The sequence below is a fragment of the Salvelinus namaycush genome, chromosome 8, assembly GCF_016432855.1.
Source record: "Salvelinus namaycush isolate Seneca chromosome 8, SaNama_1.0, whole genome shotgun sequence".
NCBI classification, from domain to species: Eukaryota; Metazoa; Chordata; class Actinopteri; order Salmoniformes; family Salmonidae; genus Salvelinus; species Salvelinus namaycush.
In genome coordinates, this window is record NC_052314.1 from 15,951,176 (window position 1) to 15,978,218 (window position 27,043).

The 27,043-nt window shown below is 42.4% G+C and overlaps 2 protein-coding genes and 1 pseudogene across 4 annotated transcripts; all 3 read right to left on the bottom strand.

Annotated features, from left to right (window-relative positions):
* Window positions 1-279: 279 nt before the first annotated feature.
* Window positions 280-9,094, bottom strand: LOC120052038 (annotated as a pseudogene).
* Window positions 9,095-9,498: 404 nt separating this feature from the next.
* LOC120052435 (methyl-CpG-binding domain protein 3-like) lies at window positions 9,499-19,551 on the bottom strand. 3 transcript variants are annotated; one of them, XM_038999341.1, is made up of 7 exons: window positions 19,466-19,551; window positions 15,658-15,817; window positions 15,271-15,408; window positions 15,053-15,143; window positions 14,074-14,251; window positions 13,767-13,910; window positions 9,499-11,392 (listed from the first exon to the last, which is right to left on the bottom strand). In XM_038999341.1, the coding sequence occupies exons 1-6, from the start codon at window positions 19,477-19,479 to the stop codon at window positions 13,772-13,774; spliced, it is 720 nt and encodes a 239-aa protein (XP_038855269.1). In that variant the 5' UTR covers window positions 19,480-19,551; the 3' UTR covers window positions 9,499-11,392; window positions 13,767-13,771. The 3 variants fall into 3 exon arrangements, with proteins under 3 accessions (XP_038855269.1, XP_038855267.1, XP_038855268.1); XM_038999339.1 differs by lacking the exon at window positions 19,466-19,551 and adding an exon at window positions 18,352-18,654; XM_038999340.1 differs by lacking the exons at window positions 9,499-11,392; window positions 19,466-19,551 and adding exons at window positions 11,751-12,039; window positions 18,352-18,654.
* Window positions 19,552-25,950: 6,399 nt separating this feature from the next.
* On the bottom strand, window positions 25,951-26,958 carry LOC120052039 (cytochrome b-c1 complex subunit 10-like). The gene is made up of 3 exons (XM_038998902.1): window positions 26,935-26,958; window positions 26,361-26,374; window positions 25,951-26,167 (listed from the first exon to the last, which is right to left on the bottom strand). The coding sequence occupies exons 1-3, from the start codon at window positions 26,956-26,958 to the stop codon at window positions 26,050-26,052; spliced, it is 156 nt and encodes a 51-aa protein (XP_038854830.1). The 3' UTR covers window positions 25,951-26,049.
* Between the last annotated feature and the right edge of the window lie 85 nt (window positions 26,959-27,043).

A 27,043-nucleotide genomic window follows, 5' to 3' on the forward strand; every position in this document is an offset into this window, starting at 1 on the left:
TTGAATTGCTGGACAAATGTAGGTGCCCATACTGCTGAGACACATTGTACTATATGGCAGTACACAGTCAAATAACATTGATGTGTTATCGTGCCACACAGTCAGTTATTCTGCTCTCACCGCCTGGCCAGGGCTCCTCTGGTGTGTCTCTGGATGGTGAGTGTTGCCCAAGTGGGTCTTGATGTATCTCCTGTGGCCCAGCCAGCCTCTGACCCAGCTCTGGATGATTATCCCCACAGCCCTCAGCCTCTCCGCCATCAGCCTCTACACCCTCAGCCTCTACGCCCTCAGCCTCTCCAGCAGAGCTACCTGCCCCGTCCAGAAGAACTCTCTGGTCTTTACAAAGCAGTACTGCTCCGGGTCTCGGATGATCTCTAGCAGGGCCCGCTGGCACGACGCCTGAATCTGTTACTAGGTCTGAACCCCACAGAACAACAAGGATGACAAGCAATACAGACATTATATGGTAGCAAGAAAACAAATACATTGTCAACTGAAAAAAAATGGAAATTAAGATACATTTCAATAATAGGTGTAGATACTGGCTGAATTGTTGCCTGGCCAGAGCAGGGGGAGACACAGTACCTGGAAGCACACAGTTTGTGATCCCTGTGAAATATCTTTCCAGGGCCAGAGCACAGACTGCAGTTGGGCAGAGAGGACTTCCCACCTGACAGGGACAGAGTGCCCCCTGCTGGCACCTGCTGGAAGAGCTCAGCCATCACACTGACAGAGAGACAGACAATCACAATCAGTTTATTTGCCCAGTCCATTTACAGAAACCCGGAATTGACTTAGTGAATAGATGCTACCAGCAATAGACAATGTACAGACACAAGGTTAACAGAGAGGGTTACAGTGGGTTAAAAAGGCTTCCTCTCTTTGTCTACTGTCCTTCATTTCACTCTAGGATGAGATCCGATATTTCACCACAAACTGACAAAAGTGGACAGCTGAGAGCTGGTTCCTCAGTAAAGCCTCCCTCAAAATGACAAGAGGACACCTCTTATTGAGATGCACTCAAATACTTACAGTAGGACAAAGAGGTTGCAACAATGAGCCAAGAGTGTTGACAAGGGGAAAGCTGTAGATCATCCCTACACTCTTAGAAAAAAGGTTTTCAAAAGGGTTCTTCAACTGTCCTCATAGGAGAACCCTTTTTGGTTCCAGGTAGAACCCTTTTGGGAACACTTTTGAGTTTTCATGCAGTCCTTACAATGCGTTTAAGTGAAAAGAGACAGCATGGATATACAGTACCAGTCAAAAGTTTGGACACCTACTCATGCAAGTTTTTTTATTCTTTTATTTATTTTTATTTTTTTTACTATTTTCTACATTGTAGAAACCAGCTTCACCTTGAATGCTTTGCCAAAAGTCTTGAAGGAGTTCCCACATATGCTGAGCTCTTGTTGGCTGCTTTTCCTTCATTCTGCAGTCAAACTCTGGCCTCCCGAGTGGTGCAGCGGTCTAAGGCACTGCATCTCAGTGCAAGAGGTATCACTACAGTCCCTAGTTCAAATCCAGGCTCTATCACAACCAGCCGTGATTGGGAGTTCCATAGGACTGCGCACACTTGGCCCAGCGTCGTCCGGGTTTGGCCGGGGTAGGCTGTCATTGTAAATAAGAAGTTGTTCTTAACTGACTTGCCTGGTTAAATAAATAAAAATAAACTCATCCCAAACTCATCGGGTGATTGTGGAGGCCAGGTCATCTGATGCAGCCCTCCATCACTCTCCTTCTTGGTCAAATAGCCAGTACAAATCAAATCAAATCGTGCCGAATACAACAGGTTACAGTGAAATGCTTACTTACAAGCCCTTAAACAATGGTGTTTTTTTTTTTAAGTGTTCAAGTATTTACTAAAATAAACTGAAGTAAAAAATAAATAAAAAATAAGAAAAAGAAAAATAACAAATAATTAAGGAGCAACAATAAAAGAACAGTAACGAGGCTATATACAGGGGGTACCGGTACAGAGTCAATGTGCGGGAGTAAAGGTTAGTCGAGGTAATTGAGGTAATATGTACATGTAGGTAGAGTTAAAGTGACTATGCATAGATAATAAACAGAGAGTAGCAGCGTAAAAATGGGGGTGGGGGGGACAATGCAAATAGTCCGGGTAGACATTTGATTAGCTGTTCAGGAGTCTTATACCTCGGGGTAGAAGCTGTTAAGAAGCCTTTTGGACCTAGACTTGGCACTCCGGTACCGCTTTCCGTGCGGTAGCAGAGAGAACAGTCTACAACTAGGGTGGCTGGAGTCTTTGGCAATTTTTTGGGCCTTCCTCTGATAGTGCCTGGTATAGAGGTCCTGGATGGCAGGAAGCTTGGCCCCAGGGATGTACTGGACCATACGCACTACCCTCTGTAGTACCTTGCAGTCGGAGGCCGAGCAGTTGCCATACCAGGTGGTGATGCAACCAGTCAGGATGCTCTCAATGGTGCAGCTGTAGAGCTTTTTGAGAGTTTGAAGATGCATGCCAAATCTTTTCAGTCACCCGAGGGGGAATAGGCGTTATCATGCCCTCTTCACGACTGTCTTGGTGTGCTTGGACCATGTTAGTTTGTTGGTGATGTGGACACCAAGGAACTTGAAGCTCTCAACCTGCTCCACTACAGCCCCGTCGATGAGAATGGGGGCGTGCTCGGTCCTCCTTTTCCTGTAGCCCAGCGAAGTGCAGGATGATGAAGTCAGTGATGGACATGCGAGGTTTGCAGAAGTGTGGACTTGGGTCATTACTCTGATGCTGATCATACAGCTTCCTAGCCCAGCTCTCCTCTGAACCTTTAGGCATCTGATCAAGGAAACAGACACCATGGGGGTAAGGTTTTTCTGGATCAACATACATTTGAGAAATCTTTTGCTTTTTATATAAATACTTTGAAGTTTGACTTTTAATAGAGCAATACTTTTTCTGGCAGGACTTGGTTTTTTGGACTTAAGACAACAGTATATTTTTCAAATCCACCACAAAGTATTCTTGGCTTGCCAGTGCAAACAGTGATGATTCAGTATCATATCCTGACTACATTATTCATTGTATTTCAAGCTGGTTTGGACACATTAACAGACACAACACAATGTGGTCTCGGTTGAAACCAGGACTGTAACTGAGTGACCCTGCACTCCTCATCCAGCAGGTCGAGCTGTCCCTCGATGAGAGCGATGAGCGGCTGGATGTCACTGAACTCTATCCTGCTCCACGGCAGCTCCTCACGGACATACTCCTCCTGCTCCAACTGGAACACATGCTAGGGAGAGGAGAGAAGGAGACCAAGGGTTACTGAGGGGACATGAGGACAACGAGTTCATGGAAACAGACAGACATTCATATTTATGCGCATGCTTGCAGGTGCACACACAACACTTGGTGACTCACCCTGTTGAATTGCTGCTGCAGTTTCTCATTGCCATAATTTATACAGAACTGTACAAAACTGTTCCTTTCAAAGTTCTCAAACCTGCCAAAGAGAAATGGACAAAGAGGGGAATATGTTAATACCATGTTGTTACTACCGTAATTAGTGTCACTACACAGGTATAAGACCAACCTAAAGTCAAGTGTTACTCCCTGTCCTTACTACTCGGCTATTGATGTCCAGCACCCCAATAAATGACTAGGCCTGATCCGTCTGGGCAAGGAGGGCTGTGTTGAGTCCAGGTGAACACCTGACCTTACACATGCTTGGCCAGGGCGTCCCGGGCCTCCAGGGCCTGCTGACCAGGCATGGGCTTGACCAGCATGTCTCCCCCTACTGCCAGCCTGCGTTAGCACAGCCAGTGGGTCACCCCCAGCAGCTTGGAGAACACAGCCAGGGAACGCTCCTCCCACTGATTATGGGATATTTGAGAGAATTTTGTGAGTTTCAGGGAAATAATGTGGAAAAAGTTAAGAAAATAATACAATGTAACTTCGATCACCAGCTCTCCCATTGGCCTGGATGTTGACATTGCCAAGGTGCAGAACAGCTGCCAGAATCCTGAAGAGCTCCATCTGCTGGTCAGGAGGCCCACCTGTAGGAGCACACATAGCAGCATGATCATACTGGATAGGACTATATGCAGAGTAAACATGTTAGCATAGATATGTGTATTGTGTAATATAGATGCTGTAAACCCAGTATAGTGAATGCATTGCAAGTGTGCTACAGATCTACTACATCATCAGTGCCTAGGATCTGCATGGAATCAGCACCACCTACAGAGATACACATCAAAACACTTACATAATGGACCCTTTCTGAAAAACACTGCTAGACCCATTGATGTTCATGTCTTCCCTGTTATTGTTGTAATAGGTTAATGAATTCTATGCAGTATCACCCAGTTTGAGGACTCTCATCTCTGGCAGGTCTCTGGAGGCACACAGCTGGTAGAAGATGTTGTAGTTCCTCTCCTGTGACGCATGGAAGACGACTCGAGACTTCTCCAGCAGGTACGTCCTCACGTTGGCCCCAATGATATCTCCCTTCCATCCAAAGCCTATCTCAATGTACTTCACAAACCAGCTACTGTTGTCGTTGCAGGTAGTCTTAGAATTCCCAATAGACTAAAGAGTAAAGGAGATAATCATAATTACAATAGATTACATAATTTTTGTTATTACCTTTACAACTGAATACTGCCACAATACAGTACACATTTTTCATATGCTTTTTCCAAAATTACACTCTTCAAAAAATAAAACCTTGAACAGCTTTACAGGTTAAACTTTTACTGCAGTGGGCTAAATGAGGGTCATGCAGAGGGTATTTTGGTAGTCTTAAACAAATCTACTTTGAAACAAAAGTATACACTTCACACACATGGTTATGGGCTTAAAAGAAGAAGACACCTGTACCATGTCAGATATAGAGTTGAAATGTATTACATTTTGAGTTTTCATCCCAATATTATACTTTAGAGTATATACATCACATAAGACTGAAATATAACAAAACGGCTTCACAAAGAAACACCAGATTTTTGGTGTTTACATTTTTTTAAATATTAATTATGAAAAATATTAATAGTATTCCACCCATGAGGGCATTTAAGGTCATTTGATTGCAGGAAAGCAGAATTCATCCACACATTCCCACATATGTACCTCCATGATGGGGTTGGAGGCCAGTACTCTCTCCTCCACACTGGTCTGCTGGGCTGCTCCGCCCACCATGGCAAAGTAACGCATGGTGAACTTAGCAGAGACCGTTTTCCCTGCTCCAGACTCCCCACTGATTATAATGGACTGGTTCTTATCCTCCCTGCACACAGAGACAACTACACACTCAATAACCATTCCTATTTCCAGAACCATTTGTCACACAGGGTGGAGAGACTCGATCAAAGGCTCTCTTGTTTTCAGACCCAAGAACATCCATAAGTCACTCACATTTTACCTGTAGATCTTTACAAACAACAGCAAACCTCGCCCAAACCCCCAAAAAGCAGGCAAGGGCATATAAAATGGAGGCCAAGGAAGGTGACCCCTGGCTATTGACCTTTAACCCCTGACCTGGTCATGGTGCGGTAGGCCTCTTCTGCCACAGAGAAGATGTGAGGCTCCATGTCAGCCATGTCCTGCCCGCTCCATAGATGGGCAGCTGGTCATACGGGTTGAGAGCCACTAACACAATACCTGGAATGAACGGTTGGTGAAAATTACAGTGTTGTTGGTAGAATGAAAGGTCCTGTAGGAATACAACATCTTTTTTTTCCCTCTATGACCTTTTATACACAAAATATCAAGGACACCTTCCCTCAGAAAGGCCTCAATTCGTCGGGGCATGAACTCCACAAGGTGTCGAAAGCATTCCACATGGATGCTGTCCCATGTTGATTCCAATGTTTCCCACAGTTGTGTCGCGTTGGCTGGATGTCCACTGGGTGGTGGACCATTCTTGAGACACACGGAGAAACTGTTGAGCGTAAAAAACCCAGCAGCGTTGCGGTTCTTGACACAAACCGGTACTCCTGGCACCTACTACCATACCCCGTTCAAAGGCACAATTTTTTTTTGTGTTGCCCATTCACACTCTGAATGGCACATATAACGACGAGACAGCCAACAACGACGAGATAGCCTAAAGGGAGGAGGTGAGGGCTCTCGGAGTGTGGTGTCAGGAAAATAACCTCTCACTCAACGTCAACAAAACAAAGGAGATGATTGTGAACTTCAGGAAACAGCAGATGGAGCACTCCCCTATCCACATCGACGGGACAGCAGTGGAGAAGGTGGAAAGTTTAAAGTTCCTCGGCGTACACATCACGGACAAACTGAAATGGTCCACCCACACAAACAGTGTGGGTGGCTCTTCAAACTCTTCAAACTTCAAAAACGCCTCTTCAAACTCAGGAGTCTGAAGAAATTTGGCTTGTCACCTAAAACCCTCACAACATTTTACAGATGCACAATTGATAGCATCCTGTCAGGCTGTATCACCGCCTGGTACGGCAACTGCACCACCCACAACCGCAGGGCACTCCAGAGGGTGGTGCGGTCTGCACAACGCATCACCGGGGGCAAACTACCTGCCCTCCAGGACACCTACACCACCCAATGTCACAGGAAGGCCAAAAAGATCATCAAGGACAACAACCACCCAAGCCACGGCCTGTTCACCCCGCTTCCATCCAGAAGGTGATGTCAGTACAGGTGCATCAAAGCTGGGACCGAGAGACTGAAAAACAGCTTCTATCTCGAGGTCATCAGACTGTTAAACAGCCATTCATTCATTCCAGCCATTACCATGAGCCCGTCCTCCACAATTAAGGTGCCACCAGCCACCTGCGACGCTTATCAAGATCGACTAACAACACATCTACAGTACAGTACAGTACAGTATAGATGTTGACTGTGCGTGTGCGTGTGCTGATCTGCAGAAGTACATTCTTGTCTCCAGGGTTGTAGTCCTTGAGGAGCTTGGCTGATACCCACACTGCCTCTGGGTCAGGCACCCACACACGAGCACCCTGTTACAGAAATACACATTATCACAAACATTGAGCTTATTGAATAAGAGGACACCTAGTGAAGAAGTGAGCGTGCATTGAGGGGGATTTCCTATACTAATGTTTACACTAGGTCGACAGACCCAACAGCCAGTGGTCCAACACACAGCTGCAGAGTAGAAATTGGAGAGGATAATTTTACATCACACAGGACACTATCAACTCTACAGTCTGTTATTACTCTATGTGCCTTTCCCTGTTACACTGCCAGGTACCACCCAAGCAAGACATTTGTCGGCCTTTGTCCATTCTCAAAAAGAGAATACTGGAAGAGATGGAGTCACGACACTCTCGACAAATAGGATTTTGATTGTATTTTCATGTGTATTGTTGTGCTAAACATAGATCATCTGGAAAGAGACATTGGTCTCAGCATTGACTCCCTGTCAAAATAAAAAGGTAAAAAATACGAAAAATAAATACATCCAAAAAATGCAAAAATATAGATGTTTTATTTTCTGCATCACGATGCCTAAACGTTCATTGTGAAGAAAAATGCGTAAATTAAAGGTGAAAAACAGAGCACAAATGTTTCGGCATCAAGCCATCATCAGTATTGGATTTATTCCTATTTTTCAACAGGCTACAAGGTCTCTCTCATCTTTCAACAACACTGACACTGTGACCTACCTCTGCTATACAGTCTCTCTGAACATTAGCCTACCTCTGCTATACAGTCTCTCTGAACATTAGCCAACCTCTGCTATACAGTCTTTCTATACAGTAACCTACCTCTGCTATACAGTCTCTCTGAACATTAGCCTACCTCTGCTATACAGTCTCTCTATACAGTAACCTACCTCTGCTATAAAGTCTCTCTGAACGGTAATCTACCTCTGCTATAAAGTCTCTCTGAACGGTAGCCTACCTCTGCTATAAAGTCTCTCTGAAGAGTAGCCTACCTCTGCTATAGTCTCTCTGAACGGTAGTCTACCTATGTTATACAGTCTCTCTGAACAGTGGCCTGCCTCTGCTATACAGTCTCTCTGAACAGTAGCCTACCTCTGCTATACAGTCTCTCTGAACAGTAGCCTACCTCTGCTATACAGTCTCTCTGAACGGTAGCCTACCTCTGCTATACAGTCTCTCTAAACGGTAGCCTACCTATGTTATACAGTCTCTCTGAACGGTAGCCTACCTCTGCTATACAGTCTCTCTGAACGGTAGCCTACCTCTGCTATACAGTCTCTCTGAACGGTAGCCTAGCTATGTTATACAGTCTCTCTGAACAGTGGCCTACCTCTGCTATACAGTCTCTCTGAACGGTAGCCTACCTCTGCTATACAGTCTCTCTGAACGGTAGCCTACCTCTGCTATACAGTCTCTCTGAACGGTAGCCTACCTCTGCTATACAGTCTCTCTGAACGGTAGCCTACCTATGTTATACAGTCTCTCTGAACGGTAGCCTACCTCTGCTATACAGTCTCTCTGAACGGTAGCCTACCTCTGCTATAGTCTCTCTGAACGGTAGCCTACCTATGTTATACAGTCTCTCTGAACAGTGGCCTACCTCTGCTATAGTCTCTCTGAACGGTAGCCTACCTATGTTATACAGTCTCTCTGAACAGTAGCCTACCTCTGCTATACAGTCTCTACATTCTCCCATTAGCATAAAACACTCTTAAATGCCGTAAAAAATAAATGTCTGTCATCCCTTTCTCTCAGCTCGGATTACTCATCTTTTCAATCATCCCAGCTATCCTCGTAATGACAACCTCTTGGCACAAGATCCTGTGCACCACATACAATGTGGATCATTGCCAACCCGTTGAGCATGAGCTTATACAGCAGTTATGTGCCTTTCTATCACGATATTGACATGTCATGACATGTAGGCCAACATACATTAGCTGATCCAAACTGACTCACAGTAATGGACAGAAATGTCCAACATGTCTTTGAAACTTCACATATGCGCACAGAAATCAATAACAATGCACTAACAGGGTTGGGTTTCACAATGACAACATGATATCAAATCAATTTCTACCAAGAACACGTCAGTGAAAACAAACTGTCAATAAATTAAGTCTCCTCAGCTACAGTCAGATATGCCTGATCAAACACTTACCTTGGTGTACAACTCAATAGTTCCAATCATAATCGTTTTTTTGCTTTCTCAGACATGAAGCATCTGCCTGCAAAGGCCCTGACCATGTCCAGAGTAGATAGACTCCTAAGTTACTCCAACAGGTAGAGGTCTAAAAAAGTGTGTGTCCTCTTCCCCTATCATGTGTCCAAGGACTGGTCTGACAGGCTGAAATGAAAACCTCAGAGCAGCCAGGTTAACTGTTCATCTCATGGTGATTGAGATGGAAGGATTTACAAGCACTTTCTCTTCTATGGTCTCATTCACAGCAGCAGTTAACCCTGAGCTATGGAGGCCTTCTGTCAGCACTGCTGGAACACCTGTAGTATTCAAATGATACAAAAGACATTGGAGTATCAAGTATGTCATCAATATATATATAGACATTAAACCAAAAACTGACAAAGAAACTGTACTACTGTTGAAATACAGATCCATTTTATTCAGTAACACAATCCAATTCAGTTCAGCAGTCAGCCTGCTGATGTGGGATAGGGATCTCATTGAGCTTGACATTTCATACATACATCAAACTTTGAGAAATGTAGGTAAATGTTCAAAGCGCAATTCATTTTCTCAACACTGAGAATCTTCACCTTTATTCAAACAAAATATGATTAGCTTACTGTCTGGCACCCAGTGGACAAGCTTACTGTCTGGCACCCAGTGAACAAGCTTACTGTCTGGCACCCAGTGAACAAGCTTACTGTCTGGCACCCAGTGGACAAGCTTACTGTCTGGCACCCAGTGGACAAGCTTACTGTCTGGCACCCAGTGAACAAGCTTACTGTCTGGCACCCAGTGAACAAGCTTACTGTCTGGCACCCAGTGAACAAGCTTACTGTCTGGCACCCAGTGAACAAGCTTACTGTCTGGCACCCAGTCAACAAGCTTACTGTCTGGCACCCAGTGAACAAGCTTACTGTCTGGCACCCAGTGAACAAGATGACAGGGAGGCAGCATGTGTTGTGGTGGCATTGACACATTATTGGAAACATTTTAAAAATATGTTGACTGAAGTCATGGCCATGGGAAAAATGTGCATTGGCTAGAAACACCAACGTTAAACCAACAACTTCAGTGAGTCCTATACAGGGAGTTTTAAAAAGTAATAAAATCTACAACATGTAGCAGAGGGTCCATGTGACTTCTACATAACTGTTGTACCCATTATAACTAAGTACAGTATGGCCTGACTCATAACCGTTGTACCCATTATAACTAAGTACAGTATGGCCTGACTCATAATTGTTGTACCCATTATAACTAAGTACAGTATGGCCTGACTCATAACTGTTGTACCCATTATAACTAAGTACAGTATGGCCTGACTCATAACCGTTGTACCCATTATAACTAAGTACAGTATGGCCTGACTCATAAGTACTGGGTAAGGGGTTTATATGGACTTACTTACAACAATAAGGATATTTTCTTGAGAACATGATCCAATGATTTTTCACTAAGACTCTCTCCTGTGACTAACACAAGCGTTAGAATTTAGAGTGCATAATTGACATGTTAGTCATTTAGCTGACACTCTTATCCAGAGCAACTAGGGTTAAGTGCCTTGCTCAAGGGCACATGGAAAGATTTTTCATTGACTCACGGATTTGAACCAGTGACCTTTCGGTTACTGGCCCAACGCCCTTAACCCCTAGGCTACCTGCCGCATTATCATCATTTAGGCAAGTATCTTGTTCCCTCTCACCAAAGCCTCTCTCACATAGCCCTATAAAATAAGCCAAAGTACCTTTAAAATATGGTCCATCTATCCCTATGGAGTGCATTAGAAACCCAGAAAGAAAAACCCACGGAAAAAACAGAATTCACTTCTAATTCTAAATATCCCAATGAATTTAAAACATGTTTTGGGGTGGGTTAACAATGACATGATCGTCACAATATATAACTCACATTCAGCAAATACATCAAATGTCTTACAAAAAAAAAAGACTACATCATTGAACACTGAATTCATCATACTGTACGAGACCGATCTCTTTCACTCTGCCCTGCCAACATTGTATTTGATGCTATCTTAAAAAAAAAAAAGGTAATTTAGCTACTAATCCATTTGATTCAGAATTCCTGAGTCCAAGTACTTTCATAGGGCTGGAGCCAGAAGAGGCTAAACAGTGGGCGAGGTGGACAGTAGGTAGGCAAAGCTTCAGAGGGGTAGCACGTGGAAGGGGATGGGCAGAAAGTGGGCAGTTCTTTTGGTTGGATTGGTACAGGGTTCCTGGTTTCATTGTCATTTGACAAGGAGTTGAAAAACCCATCCAGACTACTATATAACTCCCCATCTCCCTGGAAGAGAGGATGAAGACAGACGTTTGTTGAAATAGCTAAACAAATACAGATGGTAAATCAAATTATAAATGTGTCATATCATATCCCTTGGGTAGCATGATTTGCAGCTCTGAATTTAAAATACTGACATCTGTTGAGAAACTGGGGGGAGCCCATAAATGCTGTAAAAGCCTGAACAACCCTCTCATTTTACAAATAAAATACAATTGTGTACAGGTGTAGACCTACAGTGAAATGTTTACTTCCCAACAACGCAGAGATAAAAGTTGAGGAATAAATACACAATGAGTTACGGTAACTTGGCTATATACACGAGGTTCCAGTACCGAGTCGATGTGCAGGGGTATGAGGTAATGGCAGTAGATATGTACATATAGGTATAGGTAAAGTGACTAGGCAACAGGATAGATAATAAACAGTAGCAGCAGCAGCAGCAGCGTGTGTACTTTCAACAACAGGAGGCTGACCGTCTGCACACTTTAAAGGTCCTTTAAACCAAATAGTGTCCGTTCTCAAAATGAGAATACTGGAAGAGATGGAGACCCGACACTCTCGACAAATAGGATTTTGATTGTATTTTCATGTGTATTGTTGTGCTAAACATAGATCATCTGGAAAGAGACCTTGGTCTCAGCATTGACTCCCTGTCAAAATAAAAAGGTAAAAAATAAGATAAAGAAATACATCCAAAAAATGCAAAAATATAGATCATGATGCCTAAAAGTTAATTGTGCAGAAAAATGCGTAAATTAAAGGTGAAAAACAGAGCACAAATGTTTCGGCATCAAGCCATCATCAGTATTGGATTTATTCCTATTTTTCAACAGTCTGCAAGGTCTCTCTCATCTTTCAACAACACTGACACTGTGACCTACCTCTGCTATACAGTCTCTCTGAACAGTGGCCTGCCTCTACTATACAGTCTCTCTGAACATTAGCCTACCTCTGCAATACAGTCTCTCTGTACAGTAACCTACCTCTCCTATACAGTCTCTCTGAACAGTAGCCTACCTCTGCAATACAGTCTCTCTGTACAGTAACCTACCTCTCCTATACAGTCTCTCTGAACAGTAGCCTACCTCTGCTATAAAGTCTCTCTGAACGGTAGCCTACCTCTGCTATAAAGTCTCTCTGAACGGTAGCCTACCTCTGCTATATAGTCTCTCTGAACATTAGCCTACCTCTGCTATATAGTCTCTCTGAACGGTAGCCTACCTCTGCTATAAAGTCTCTCTGAACAGTAGCCTACCTCTCCTATACAGTCTCTCTGAACGGTAGCCTACCTCTGCTATAAAGTCTCTCTGAACGGTAGTCTACCTCTCCTATACAGTCTCTCTGAACGGTAGCCTACCTCTGCTATACAGTCTCTCTGAACAGTAGCCTACCTCTGCTATACAGTCTCTCTAAACGGTAGTCTACCTCTCCTATACAGTCTCTCTGAACGGTAGCCTACCACTGCTATACAGTCTCTCTGAACAGTAGCCTACCTCTGCTATACAGTCTCTCTGTACAGTAGCCTACCTCTGCTATACAGTCTGTCTGAACAGTAGCCTACCTCTGCTATACAGTCTCTCTAAACGGTAGTCTACCTCTCCTATACAGTCTCTCTGAACGGTAGGCTACCTCTGCTATACAGTCTCTCTGAACGGTAGCCTACCTCTGCTATACAGTCTCTCTGAACGGTAGCCTACCTCTGCTATACAGTCTCTCTGAACGGTAGCCTACCTCTGCTATAAAGTCTCTCTGAACGGTAGCCTACCTCTGCTATACAGTCTCTCTGAACGGTAGCCTACCTCTGCTATACAGTCTCTCTGAACGGTAGCCTACCTCTGCTATACAGTCTCTCTGAACGGTAGCCTACCTCTGCTATACAGTCTCTCTGAACGGTAGCCTACCTCTGCTATACAGTCTCTCTGAACGGTAGCCTACCTCTGCTATACAGTCTCTCTGAACGGTAGCCTACCTCTGCTATACAGTCTCTCTGAACGGTAGCCTACCTCTGCTATAAAGTCTCTCTGAACGGTAGCCTACCTCTGCTATACAGTCTCTCTGAACGGTAGCCTACCTCTGCTATACAGTCTCTCTGAACGGTAGCCTACCTCTCCTATACAGTCTCTCTGAACGGTAGCCTACCTCTGCTATACAGTCTCTCTAAACGGTAGCCTACCTCTGCTATACAGTCTCTCTGAACGGTAGCCTACCTCTGCTATACAGTCTCTCTAAACGGTAGCCTACCTCTGCTATACAGTCTCTCTGAACGGTAGCCTACCTCTGCTATACAGTCTCTCTGAACGGTAGCCTACCTCTGCTATACAGTCTCTCTAAACGGTAGCCTACCTCTGCTATACAGTCTCTCTGAACGGTAGCCTACCTCTGCTATACAGTCTCCATGTCATCATTGCCTTCATTGAGTGAGTCACCCTCGCTGGCTGCTTCCTGCACATGAGCCAACATGTCCGCCATTAGAGCCTCCTCCAGCTTCTTCCTCACACTGTACACCAGCTCTTCCTGCTTCCTACACTCACCATGATGAGATAACATACAAATACAACTGTTAGAAATATGGACTGAAATTTAGCTAAATAGCATGGGGAAACAAAATCAGCTCTTAATTACACAGATTCAATTATTCATAGCACTAATATGACTCTGGAGCTCATGTCCTCTCCTGTATGTACCTGATGTCCTCGTCGGTGACTATGAAAGCCTTGCAGAGGGGCTGGGTCGTGTTGAGCCACACCCCTGGGTTCTTTTCCACGGCTGCAGACAGCTGACCTGTGATGGGGGCTGCACTAGTGTGCAGGGCGCTGGCTATCGCTGACAGTAGAGTCTTGTCTGTACATCCAGGTCCAACTCCTGTAGGACAGACAGGTGTTCACAATCACAGAAGTGAGAAGACATTTAAAAATCTAATGGGAAATGGGGATTATACACTGTGTACAAAAGATTAGGAACACCTCTTCCCTTTTGCCCTCAGAACAGTCTCAATTGGTCAGAGCAGGTGTCGAAAGTGTTCCACACATGATACTGGCCCACGTTGACTCCAATGCTTCCCACAGTTGTGACAAATTGGCTGGATGTCCGTTGGGTGGTGGAACATTCTTGACACACACGGGAAACTGCTGAGTGTGAAAAACCCAGCAGGGTTGCAGTTCTTGACAAACTTAAACCGGTGAGCCTGGCACCTACTACCACACCCCATTGAAACACACTTAAATATTTTGTCTTGCCCATTCACACTCTGAATACACTCTGAATGGCACACATACACAATCCATGTCTCAATGGCCTCAGGGATTAAAATCCCTTCTGTATCCTGTCTCCTCCCCTTCAGTTACACTGTTTGAAGTGGATTTAAATCAAATCAAATTGTATTTGTCACATGCGCCAAATACAACAGGTGTAGACCTTAACGTGAAATGCTTACTTACAAGCCCATAACTCTATTTCTTGAACTGCATTGTTGGTTATGAAAATATTTACTAAATAAAATAAAAAAGTAGCACAATAAATGTACATAACACTAACGAGGCTATTGGGGTACCGAGTCAATGTGCGGGGTTACTGTGACATCAATAAGGGATTATAGCCTTCATGTAGATTCACATGGTCAGTTCCTAATGTTTTGTACTCAGTGTACATGGCCCTTTCTCTTACCTTGCAGACCTTTAGGCAGGTCCATTGTCTTCACTAGCTCCTCTGCGATGTCAAATGCATTGAGACCACCAAGCTTCTTCTCCCAGAAAAGCTGTGGACAAAACAAATGCACATTAATTTAGATTTGGTATCTCATTAGTCAAAATAACCTTCAGGAAGAAAATCATATAACCCAATGTAACTGCAGTTTCACCATACAGGCTAATGGCTGTGTTTACCTGTTTTGGCTGGTCCACGGCTTTCTGTGGATCGGTCTTGACTTTGTTGCTGGGGTGGTTGGTAACCTTGGTGACAGGCTGCTTAAAGATGGAAGCAGTCTGTCTGACGGGAAGTGAGGTGTTCAGGTCTGGCTTGCCCTGGAAGACACGCACAAAGAAACAGCTGACAGTGACAACCAACACTACGTAGCCATAGAGATGTTCCTCAAATACTAGATAACGCTAGATATATGTCAGTTATCCTTTGCACCTGGGGAAAGCCTTGAAACACGGTTTTCAGCACTCTAATTTCTAACTGCTGGTTTGACAGCAAATAAGTGTTAAGTCATTTAGAAGAGTGTGTCCAACGTGTATAGAAATATTAATTTCAGGAAACAACCCTCTCACCTTGGTCTGATTGTTGTTGTCATAGCGCAGCCTCTGCCTGTTCTTGTTCAGTTTACTCATGAGCATCTTCCCCGTGCGGAAGTCGAAGGAGCTGAGGTCCATCTGGTTGCCAAGGTAACGAGCCAGCTGAGGCTTGCTCCGAAACTTCTTCCCGGTTGGACTAGGAGAGGTAAAGGACAACAAACCACAGTGTGAGGATATGGACAACTGACCAGAGGATAGCAAGAAGAGAAAAGTAGCAAGATAGATCAGGAAAGCAACAAACAATCTGCAACAAACACATTTGATGCTGCAAATAAACTGTAGACATGAGAAAATGTGAAACAATCATGCAAGAGCCAACACCGCAAAGGAGACTACAGACGAATGAACTATTCACAGATATCTGATTATTCATGTATAATGGTATGGAATCAGAGTGTGAACAATGAGTCTTCGCATTAGCATTTCATTAATTTATTTAACAATACATATTTTTATGACAATTTAATGTGTATAGCTAATTGTAATAAACTATTTAAGCAGTATAATAAGTTTTAATATATTGCAGCATATTCCCAAATGTATAACCAATTCGCCATTAAAATTATAGACCTTAGAGTTTAAGATGGCTTAACTGATCTAACTTATATGTTCAATAAGGAGTAGTAGGGATCAACTATTGGGATACAAAGTAACAGGGTGATCAAGTGCAATACATTTTGCAACATTTCCTAAAGTTCAATTGGAAACATTGTTTCAGAGTTAATGTTCACTGGTCCTAGACAAAGTGGGCAGAACGGCAGGCCTAATTTAATCTAAATCTTAAATCAGTGGACAAAGGCCTTGGTAAATTAGTAATATAACTGGTTATTATAGCAAAGAGTATCCATTTCTATGGGGCAGACCTTTTTGAAAGTACATAGCAGCCATAACGGGAGTAAACAGAGATAGTTTCTCAGTGAAACTCCATGTTTGGTGAGTAACAAACTTAAGTTGGCTAGCTAGCAAGCAAGGGATAAGAACGTAGCCAGCCATCATTGCAACGGAATTTTTTAGAACAAACGACTGGGTCATGTCCATAGATTTACAACAGAAAGACTTAATGAGTCCCTGTCAACTGAACCGGTAGAACTAATAATGACCAGCCGGCTTGGGTAGCAACCATAGATTTGTTTTGGGACTAGATCTCGTGGAATTATGAAATAGTATGAATAAATTCATCAAAATAAAACGTTTTTTTATGAAAATATGTCTATTATTTGAATATGTTGGTAACCCTCTTGTACACAAGTGATAATGCCACAGAAGCAGGTGCTGATATTATATTGGCACCCTGCCAAGATGAACATCATACCAATATATCCTCCAAAACACAGGTTTCTCGGCATTATCACTTTAATTTGCTAAACTTGTCTGTTCAGCAGGGCAAGACTCCGTGAAGATGACATATGGCGTAATGAAACACTTCACGATGTAAACGGGTAATTAGAGAAGTGATGTCATAGTCATCAACATCTCTAAAGGTGTCTGCATGACTCTCCGCCGAAACAGTTCGGTAAAGTTCGTGCATATATTATGACGACATTTTGTGACGTTTTTGACTTTGCTGAGGTTTTTTTCGGCTGTTTGGTTACATTACATTTTTTTCTGGAGGGAAGCCGAAAAACGGAGCTGAAGTCTACGCCCCTTCGTCAGTGATTAGTCAACAGTAGGGATTCTTCAATAGTCTTTGTTGTCATTGAAAAAGAGATCACTCGTTTTCACGCAGTTTTTCATTGAAAAGTACTGCAGCAAATATATTTTAGTTAAATGTAAGCCTAAAATTGAACAACTAAGATCGTCAAAACGTCCAAATTAATGACAGATTTCTTGAGTTACCTTTGATCAATTATAAATATTTTGAAATGTATAGTGGCTACAGCGTCTCAAAATGGACAAACAGTACTATTGACACTTTTTTCGTTTTTCAAGCGAAGGTCTTTTAAGTAAGTATGCGAGCACACTCGTTCGGTTCAGCTAGCGCAAGCTGAACTGAAGTATGCTGACGCCTTAACGGCCAGATACTGTGGCAGCATTTCTATTTCAAATAAGTAGGCATATTAATGTAGTTTATTTTGATGCACTATGATTTTCTAAAAATGGAAAACTTTGAATGATTACCAAAGTATGGAAACGTTCGTGCTTGTTGATAATTCATGTAAAAAAGGTAGACAACAATTGCGAGTTTCGTGCGTGCATCACACCACAGAATGAAAATTCGGTATATGGTAGCCTACCACAAACTATACAACCGACCCGCCTCCCCCCTTTCTCGCCTCTGCTCCTCCTCCTCCTCCTCCTCTTCTTCTTCTTCCTTACCTCGGCTAAAAAAAGAATAGCTTGTCGTTTCTTGATTGTTGCTCCGGTCATATAAAAGGATAAGACTAGGCTATATATAGGTTATAGCATGGACCTAGATTCAGGCCAGGCTATTTGGAAGGCGATCATTCAATAGCCTAAAATTGTTGCATTAGGCCTGCTCCCTAGCTGATTGACAGGCTGTTAGGCCTACATAGGCTAAACATTGGTTTACAAGCTCCATATCCAACAATGTATAAGAGTAGCCTAATATCGGCTACACCCCTCCCCAACTTTCTGTCTCCTGGTCACCCCCCTCTCCCTCAAGTAAACCCATTCAGCCCTAGCCGTCTTGAAATACTGCCCGCTCAGTACCTATAATAATAGACATCGCTTTTCCCCGCAGACAAACCCGACTTTCTGGTCACTTCTTCAATTTGCCAGCCCTTGGGGAGAGCCGAGCAATCCCACCGTTTCTTCTCCATGTTCTCCCAGAGTTTAATTCCGTTGAAGTGTTCAGTGATTGATCCTAACGTTATTATATTTGGGGTTAAATTTCGTGTTTTATACAAATAAGTCCATTAGGCCTACTATGTGACATATATCTCGGCTCACACACTATTCATGTTTCTCTCTCTCCCGATTTATCGTATCTCTTTGTCGTACAGAAATAATATCCCTCCGCCATAACCTCAGCCACATCACTACCTGTATGCCAATGAGAGCTACATCCGCAATACATTTAGGCTACACATTATTGCATCCTGATCCGATAACATAAATCATTGATTTGTCGCGTGCGGTAGGCTACCGCATGTCACACAATTTAGCTCCAAACGTTGTGCATTATATATCCCAAAAACATCTACAGATGACCATAAAATGATTTCACAACGTCAACAATGGAGATAATTTAGGCAAAGATTCATGTCACTGACTATAGGTGAAATTCGAGAATGCAGTGGGAGTCGTTTTCATCACGACAATGCTCACTTTTTATTCAGTCATTGGACAAAGTAGGCCTAGGCAATACAATCATTTAATGGAGTTTTGATTGGGCTAGCTGGACCGACATTAATTATAGGAGTTGTCTGCAAATATTAGGTATAAAACAATGATCTATTAGATATCTCACGAATTATATAGGCCTACCTATGACTGCATTTGAAGGATAATAACTGGTACTAACTAATAATAACGAATTACTCGTCCTATTTTGAATAAATGCATTGCTTTTCAGAAAAGTTAAACACTGCAACACCAATAAGAAAGAACAGTGTGTAACTACATTTGGAATCCCATAACACTGCCTACAGTTATGGTTTGCAGACACTCGAGACCACCGAAACGCCTCCCACACGAGAACCTAAACCCCTCGATGAAAAAAATATATTGTGCAACAATTCTTTGCTAACATAACATATTTTATGTCACAGACAGGAAAAGCAGAAATATAGTTCGGTATTCATCTTCTTTTTTGGTTACTTACTCGTTTTTGTCCATCTCGCATACTATCTCGGTTTCTCTCTTTCAGTCTGTGTTAAATCCCTTCTACCTTCTCCTCTTTCATTCCCCTCCCCCTTCGATGATAGAAATGAAAGACATTATCCGCGCAAAGACAGAATCGTTCCCAGATTAAACCTGACTGGTAATAAAAAAATCTAATTAAATCAAAGTTTACTGGTCGCGTACACTGTTTAGCAGGTGTTATAGCGGTGCAGCGAAATGCTTGTTACAAGATCATAACAATGCAGTCAAATGTCAAACAATACTACAAAATAAAAAAGGCAAGACATCAAGAATGGCGGTACGAATCCAATTAACAACTGAAATAGCACTCGAGCAGTGTCAAAATGCAATCTATACATATGTACACCGGGGAATTTACAAGATAAACTATATCTTGAGTTAGAATAAGCTATGAAGGTGATACAGCATTTGTGTGAAACGAGAAGTGAGTGGTTCAATGTTTCTACAACATGGAACAACATGGGACAGCAGTGTTGGCTGTTAAAGTGTGTGAGTGTGTGACTAAATGTGTTCGTGAGCATGAGTTGTGTGTGTGTGAGATAGCTTGTGTGTGTGTGTGTGTGTGTGTGTGTGTGTGTGTTTTGTGTGATATAGTGTGCATCAGGCAGCGTGGCCCAGTGATGCTTTGGGCTGTCCACACTACCCTCTGGAGAGCCATGCAGTTGAAGGTGGAGCAGTTGCCATACCAGGCGGTGATGCAACCCGACAGAATGCTCTCAATGGTGCGTCTGTAGAAGTTTGTGAGGGTCTTAAGGGCCATGCCAAATTTCTTCAGCCGTCTGAGCTTGTAGAGGCGCTGTTCACACCACAATGATGTGAACGTCGAAGGAACTTTAACCTTTTGATCCCATCCACTGGGTGTCTTGACTCGGTCTTGACTCGGTCTCAGACAGTGAGGAGACCAGCAGAGTAAAAAACAAAATGATTAGCTTCCATTCAGTCAATGCATGAAACCACTTCACCAGGCCAAATATATACACTCCTTTCTTGAAACATTAATATCTTAACAGCCTTTATATACATTATAGACATGTTTACACAGTGGCGAACCTATAGGCCTTCAGTTTGAGAGGGTTTATCTAATGTTCCTTCGTTAGATTTTAGCTCATCTTCCTCTAGCTAGCATTAGTTGTTGATCTTGTTGTTGTTAATGTGCATAACAGAGGGAGCCTACCTTTTCATGGTTGTTTGATCAATAGGACTGTAAAGTTCCCAAATGTAAGAGGACTCCCGTGGTATTTACATATTTGCAGAAATCCATTCAGGTGTATTTTGTGGCTTTTGGCGAATTTGTTCTAATGATCTAAAGTTGCGCTGTTGTAACTGCCTATAAACACATAATCCAGTTCAAAGTGAATGATGGCAGGCCCGTGTAGCAAAATGGCTTGTTTCTATAAAGGCCTATTTATTGTGTTACTATTTATTTATTTATTGCTAATTTGTGTTACTTTTTTAACTCTGCATTGTTAGGAAGGCTTGTAAGTAAGAATTTCATGGTAAAGTCTACACCTGTTGTATTTGCCACATGTGACAAATACATTTGATTTGGGTCAGGTATGGGGAGGTGATATGGTCCTTGACTTTCAAAGCACTTCATGATGACAGAAGTGAGTGCTACGGGGTGATAGTCATTTAGTTCAGTTACCTTGGCTTGCTTGGGTACAGGAACAATGGTGGCCATCTTGAAGCAAGTGAGGACTGACTGGGATAGTGAGAGGTTTAAAATGTCAGTAAACACTCAAGCCAGCTGGTCTGTGCATGTGCTGAGGACACGACTTGGGATTCCATCCGGTGCAGGTTAACACATTTGAAGGTCATACTTGAAGGTCATCGGCTACAGAGATTAGTAGCCCACAGTCCTCGTGAGCAGCGGGGACACACATTGGAGGCTCTGTGTTGTTTTCCTTGAAGCATGTGAAAAAGGTGTTGACCATGTCTGGGAGTGGTGCTTCAGTTTCCGCGATGTGGCTGGTTTCCCTTTATGATCTGGGATTGTCTGAAGTCCCTGCCACATGTGTCTCGTGTCTGAGCCATTGAATTGCGACTCCACTTCGTCCCTGTACTTTATTTTTGCCTCTTTGTCTTGCGGAGGTCTGTTTATACTTGTTCAGGTTTCCAGTCACTTTACCTGGTTAAATGCAGTAGTTCGCGCTTTCAGTTTTGACCGAATGCTGCCATCTATCCACGGTTTTTGGTTTGGGTATGTTCTAACCGTCACTGTAGGCACAACATCCTCGCACTTCCTGACGAACCCAGAGACAGATAATGGATATCAACGGGGGCTTGAAGCAAAGTACCCCCCCACCACTGTGTCAATGTAGCCAACAAGAAACAAGACAATGAATGTACCTTTCTGAAATTTCAAAGCAGCCTACATATTAAACTTCTTCGGGATCGGTATCCCATCCACGGGACAGTTGAGCTAACGTAGGCTAATGCGATTAGCATGAGGTTGTAAGTAACAAGAACATTTCCCAGGACATCTGATATTGGCAGAAAGCTAAAATTCTTGTTAATCTAACTGCACTGTCCAATTTACAGTAGCTATTACAGTGAAATAATGCCATGCTATTGTTTGAGGAGAGTGCACAACTTTGAACATGAAAAGTTATTAATAAACAAATTAGGCACATTTGGGCAGTCTTGATACAACATTTCGAACAGAAATGCAATGGTTCATTGGATCAGTCTAAAACTTTGCACATACACTGCTGCCATCTGGTAGCCAAAATCTAAATTGCACCTGGGCTGGAATAATACATTATGGCCTTTCTCTTGCATTTCAAAGATGATGGTACAAAAAAATACAAAATAACGTTTTTTTTCTTCTTTGTATTATCTTTTACCAGATCTATAGTGTTATATTCTCCTACATTCCTTTCACATTTCCACAAACTTCAAAGTGTTTTCTTTCAAATGGTACCAAGAATATGCATATCCTTGCTTCAGGGCCTGAGCTACAGGCAGTTAGATTTGGGTATGTCATTTTAGGTGAAAATAGAAAAAAGGGGCGGATCCTTCAGTTGTTGCTAATATCACTTTGTATTTCAGTTGGATAAACTATTGTGTTAATTACATTTTAAGACTATTTTACAAATAATCATTTTGATCTCACTAACCACGTTTCCATTCACAGTTTATGCGAGTAAAGTCATACTGAATTAAAAGCTGTGATGGAAAAGTTTTGGTACAATTTTATAAATGGTGACATAATTTGTTCGTTCGACATGGTGGGATCTTTTTGCATCTGTAAAATTACACTGAACTAAAATATAAACACAAAATGCTACAATTTCTAAGATTTTACTGAGTTACAGTTCATATAAGGAAATCAGTCAATTGAAATAAATTCATTAGGCTCTAATCTATGGATTTTACATGACTGGGAATAGAGATATGCATCTGTTGATTAGATACCCTAAAAAAAGGTAGGGGTGTGTATCAGAAAACCAGTCAGCATATGGTGTGACCAGCATTTGCCTCATGCAGCGCAACACAACTACTTCGCATAAAGTTGATCAGGCTATTGATTGTGGCCTGTGGAATGTTGTCCCACTCCTCTTCAATGGCTGTGTGAAGTTGCTGGATGTTGGCGCGAACTGGTACATGCTGTCATACACGTTGAACCATTGCATCCCCAACATGCTCAATGGGTGACATGTCTGGTGAGTATGCAGGCCATGGAAGAACTGCAACATTTTCAGCTTCCAGGAATTGTGTACAGATCCCTGAGACGTGGGGCGGATGAATGTCACGACAATGTGCCTCAAGATCTCATCACAGTATCTCTGTGCATTCAAATTGTCATCGATAAAATTAAATTGTGTTTGTTGTCGGTAGCTTATGCCTGCCCATACCATAACCCCACTGCCACAATGGGGGCACTCTGTTCACATTGACATCAGCAAACCACTCGCCCACACAGCACCATACACGATGTCTGCCATGTACCCAGTACAGTTGAAACCGTGATTAATCCACAAAGAGCAAACTTCTCCAGCGTGCCAGTGGCCATCAAAGGTAAGCATTTGCCCACTGAAGTCGGTTACAATGTCAAACTGCAGTCAGGTCAAGACCCTGGTGAGGACACAGATGAGCTTCCTTAAGACGATTTCTGACAGTTTGTACAGAAATTCTTCCGCAAACAGTTTCATCAGCCGTCCGGGTTACTGGTCTCAGACGGTTCCGCAGGTGAAGAAGCCGAATGTGGAGGTCCAGGGCTGGCGTGGTTACATGTGGTCTGCGGTTGTGAGGCCGGTTGGACGTACTGCCAAATTCTCTAAAACGATGTCGGAGGAGTCTTATGATAGAGAAATTAACATTAAATGCTCTGGCAACAGCTCTGGTGGACATTCCTGCAGTCAGCATGCCAATTGCACTCTCCGTCAAAACTTGAGAAATCTGTGGCAGTGTTTTGTGACAAAGCTGCACATGTTAGAGTGGCCTTTTATTGCCCCCAGCACGAGGTGCACCTGTGTAATGATCATGCTGTTTAATCTGCTTCTTGATAAGCCACCAGTCAAGTGGATGGATTATCTTGGCAAAGGATAAATGCTCACTAAACACAAGATCCCAGAACATTTTAGAGAAATAAACATTTTGTGCATACGGAATATTTCTGGGATCTTTTATTTCAGCTCATGAAACATTGGACCAACACTTTATATGTTGCGTTTATATTTTTGTTCAGTATAATTATGCAAAACATTGCGGTAGAAACGCCTTTATGCACAAATATTGATATAACCATAATATAAGTAAACTTAAGAGTCACACGATGACATGGTGTATGGTCCTCCCACTACGATTCAGGAAACCATGCAGTTTATTAGGCTACAGATAAAATAACTTCACAGGGTGGTGAAAACGCACAGTATGAGCTTGATGCTCCTTTCCAATAAATGTTGAAGGTCCTATTCTGGTGACATGAACGATGCTTGACTGCCGTTTGACAAATACAAAATCTCACTCTTTTGTCTATAATCTCATCATGTAGGCTAAACCCGAACTGTATCTGCGAGCTGTTGGCCAGAGCACAAGTGCCAATACACACTCTGGAACGAATTGCAAAAATTGCTGAAGCTGGAGACTTATATTTCCCTCACAAACTTTAAACATCAGTTATCTGAGCAGCTAACCAATTGCTGCAGCTGTACATAGCCCATCTGTAAATAGCCCACCCAATCTACCTACCTCATCCCCATATTGTTTTTATTTACTTTTCTGCTCGGTTGCACACCAGTATTTCTACTTGCACATCATCATCTGCTCATCTATCACGCCAGTGTTAATTTGCTAAACTGTAATTACTTCGCTACTATGGCCTATTTATTGCCTTACCTCATCCCATTTGCACACACCGTATATAGACACCGTATGCACACACCGCATATATATGCACACACCGTATTCTTTTTTTCTATTGTGTTATTGACTGTACGCTTGTTTATTCCATGAGTAACTCTGTGTTGTTGTTTGTGTCGCACTGCTTTGCTTTATCTTGGCCAGGTCTCAGTTGTAAATGAGAACTTGTTCTCAACTAGCTTACCTGGTTAAATATATATCTTTTTAAAACACTCACTATATAACCCACATTTTTTGGTGAGAAAACCATCAGTAGAGTTGAAAATGCAATAGAAACCCATTAAACTATTTATTTTTTTATCCGGTCAATTGGAATTTAACCACAAAGTATTTGTGTATGTGCAGTACCTCATCACGCACAACATCTCTGGTGGGAAAATGTGCATATAGTTTATATGACGATTTTAGCATATTCACATGGAAATCTGTCACCAATTGGATGGTAACCTAGCTAATGACTTAAACCAATTATTTGCATGAAATGCTATTCAAAAAACACTTTATTAACTTATTTGGTGCTGTATTTATGTTAACTAATATTAGACAAAATAAAAACATGCTGTATTTAAAGCTTTTTTCCCCACATCAAATGTATTGGTCATTGGGTTATTGTTAGATTACTTGTTAGATCGGAACTAGAAGCACAAGCATTTCACTACACTCGCATTAACATCTGCTAACCATGTGTATGTGACCAATAAAATTGGATTTCAAATAGTTTATGCATTAAGAACCAACTTTTTGAGAGCCTTTTCTCAAAATAACAATTTCACACACTGGTAACAATGCATTAACATATTTGGAATGATTGGCAATGTGTAGAATAATTTGACAGACAGTAAGTAAATTAAATATTTATTCACATTAAATAACATTGGAACAAAACAGCATTCAATCTAACATGACATCCCTTTGGGAAAACTCCTTCGCAACGCAGAAAGAGCAAGCATTCCACCCATGCCCTTCCCCAAGTTGTAGTCCTGCAGACATACACACAGTCCAGTCATTAGCGGTCCAGTCATTTATTAATTCATTTGCTAGCCTATATCCTTAGGGGACAACTGAAAAGTTATTTAACGACAGTGCCATTTGTTGGTCACTCAATAGCCTACAACTACAGGCCGGAAAGGATTGTTCAGTTGCTTTATGTTCACTTACAATTCTGTGCCAGAGTTTACTCTAGTTGTCCTTGAATTTGCCGTTGATGTAGGGGACACAATCCAGGATCAGCCTCCAATCCGTGAAGTGGACAAGGGCAACTCCGCCAACTGATCCCCAACCAACCATCGTGGGAACCCTGGACAAATGATAACATGAGGAGATATTTGAAGTCAAGTATCCTACTACAGGAGTTTTCACTACTGCTGTCAAGTCCCAACATCATCTTTTCCTCCCAGTATTTAACCCCTTGACCCCTAAACCTAGAGATCACTAAGTGGTGTAATTTGTATTGAAATGCCTGCCAAATCAAAAACAGTGGTCAGTCTCACCGGTCACAGTCACACTGTTATTGAGAATCAAAGCCAAAGGTATTTAGACAGATAAGAATATAAGGCTAATTTTGTAAACTACTGGCATTCCTGACTAGAACCAAAGACTTTGATGGGGGAGAAATTATTTCTTAGATATGAAGGAGGACGTTACTCAAAATAGGTTGCTAATGAGGGCCATAAATCACTTGGTTGGTAATTGTTCCAAGAAGACCAAAATATGTTAACAAGATGGAACCTGTTGTTTCCAATTGGAGCAAATTAATCAGTGGGCAGAACAAGCAAAGTGGGAGAGCCAAGCACGAGCTAGCGAGATCCTATTGGCACGTTCTAGCATGTATTTGCATATTTCCGTTAGGGAACGCCTACTCTGTGAAATGAATAACAAATAACAAAAATTTGCCATTGCACTCCAAAACAAAGTTGTTGTTTTTTTTACTTTGGCAAAGAGTAAAGTCTGCAAAACGTACTCCACTATGTTTGTAACAGAAAACTGTATAGAGATTAAATGTTTAATCGATGAGAACATTTGCAGAATATCGTTCAAAATCCATCTAGGTCGATCTTCTCTCACTGCCGCCCCTGGGCTTCCTCGCATCACTATATTTGGCGGCGAGTGGAAAATAAACGCCAACCGGATGCTTCAGATGTATACATCCGGTGAAACATCTGCCTCATTGTTC

Coding starts and splice junctions, on each gene's coding strand:
- LOC120052435 (XM_038999339.1), bottom strand. CDS start 18,461: ATGGAGAAGAAACGGTGGGATTGCTCGGCTCTCCCCAAGGGCTGGCAA. Junction 15,818..18,351: donor AGCGATGTCTATTATTATAG/GTACTGAGCGGG, acceptor TACCTCTCCTAG/TCCAACCGGGAAGAAGTTTC. Junction 15,144..15,270: donor CCGTGGACCAGCCAAAACAG/GTAAACACAGCC, acceptor TTTTGTCCACAG/CTTTTCTGGGAGAAGAAGCT.
- LOC120052039 (XM_038998902.1), bottom strand. CDS start 26,958: ATGCGAGGAAGCCCAGGGGCGGCA.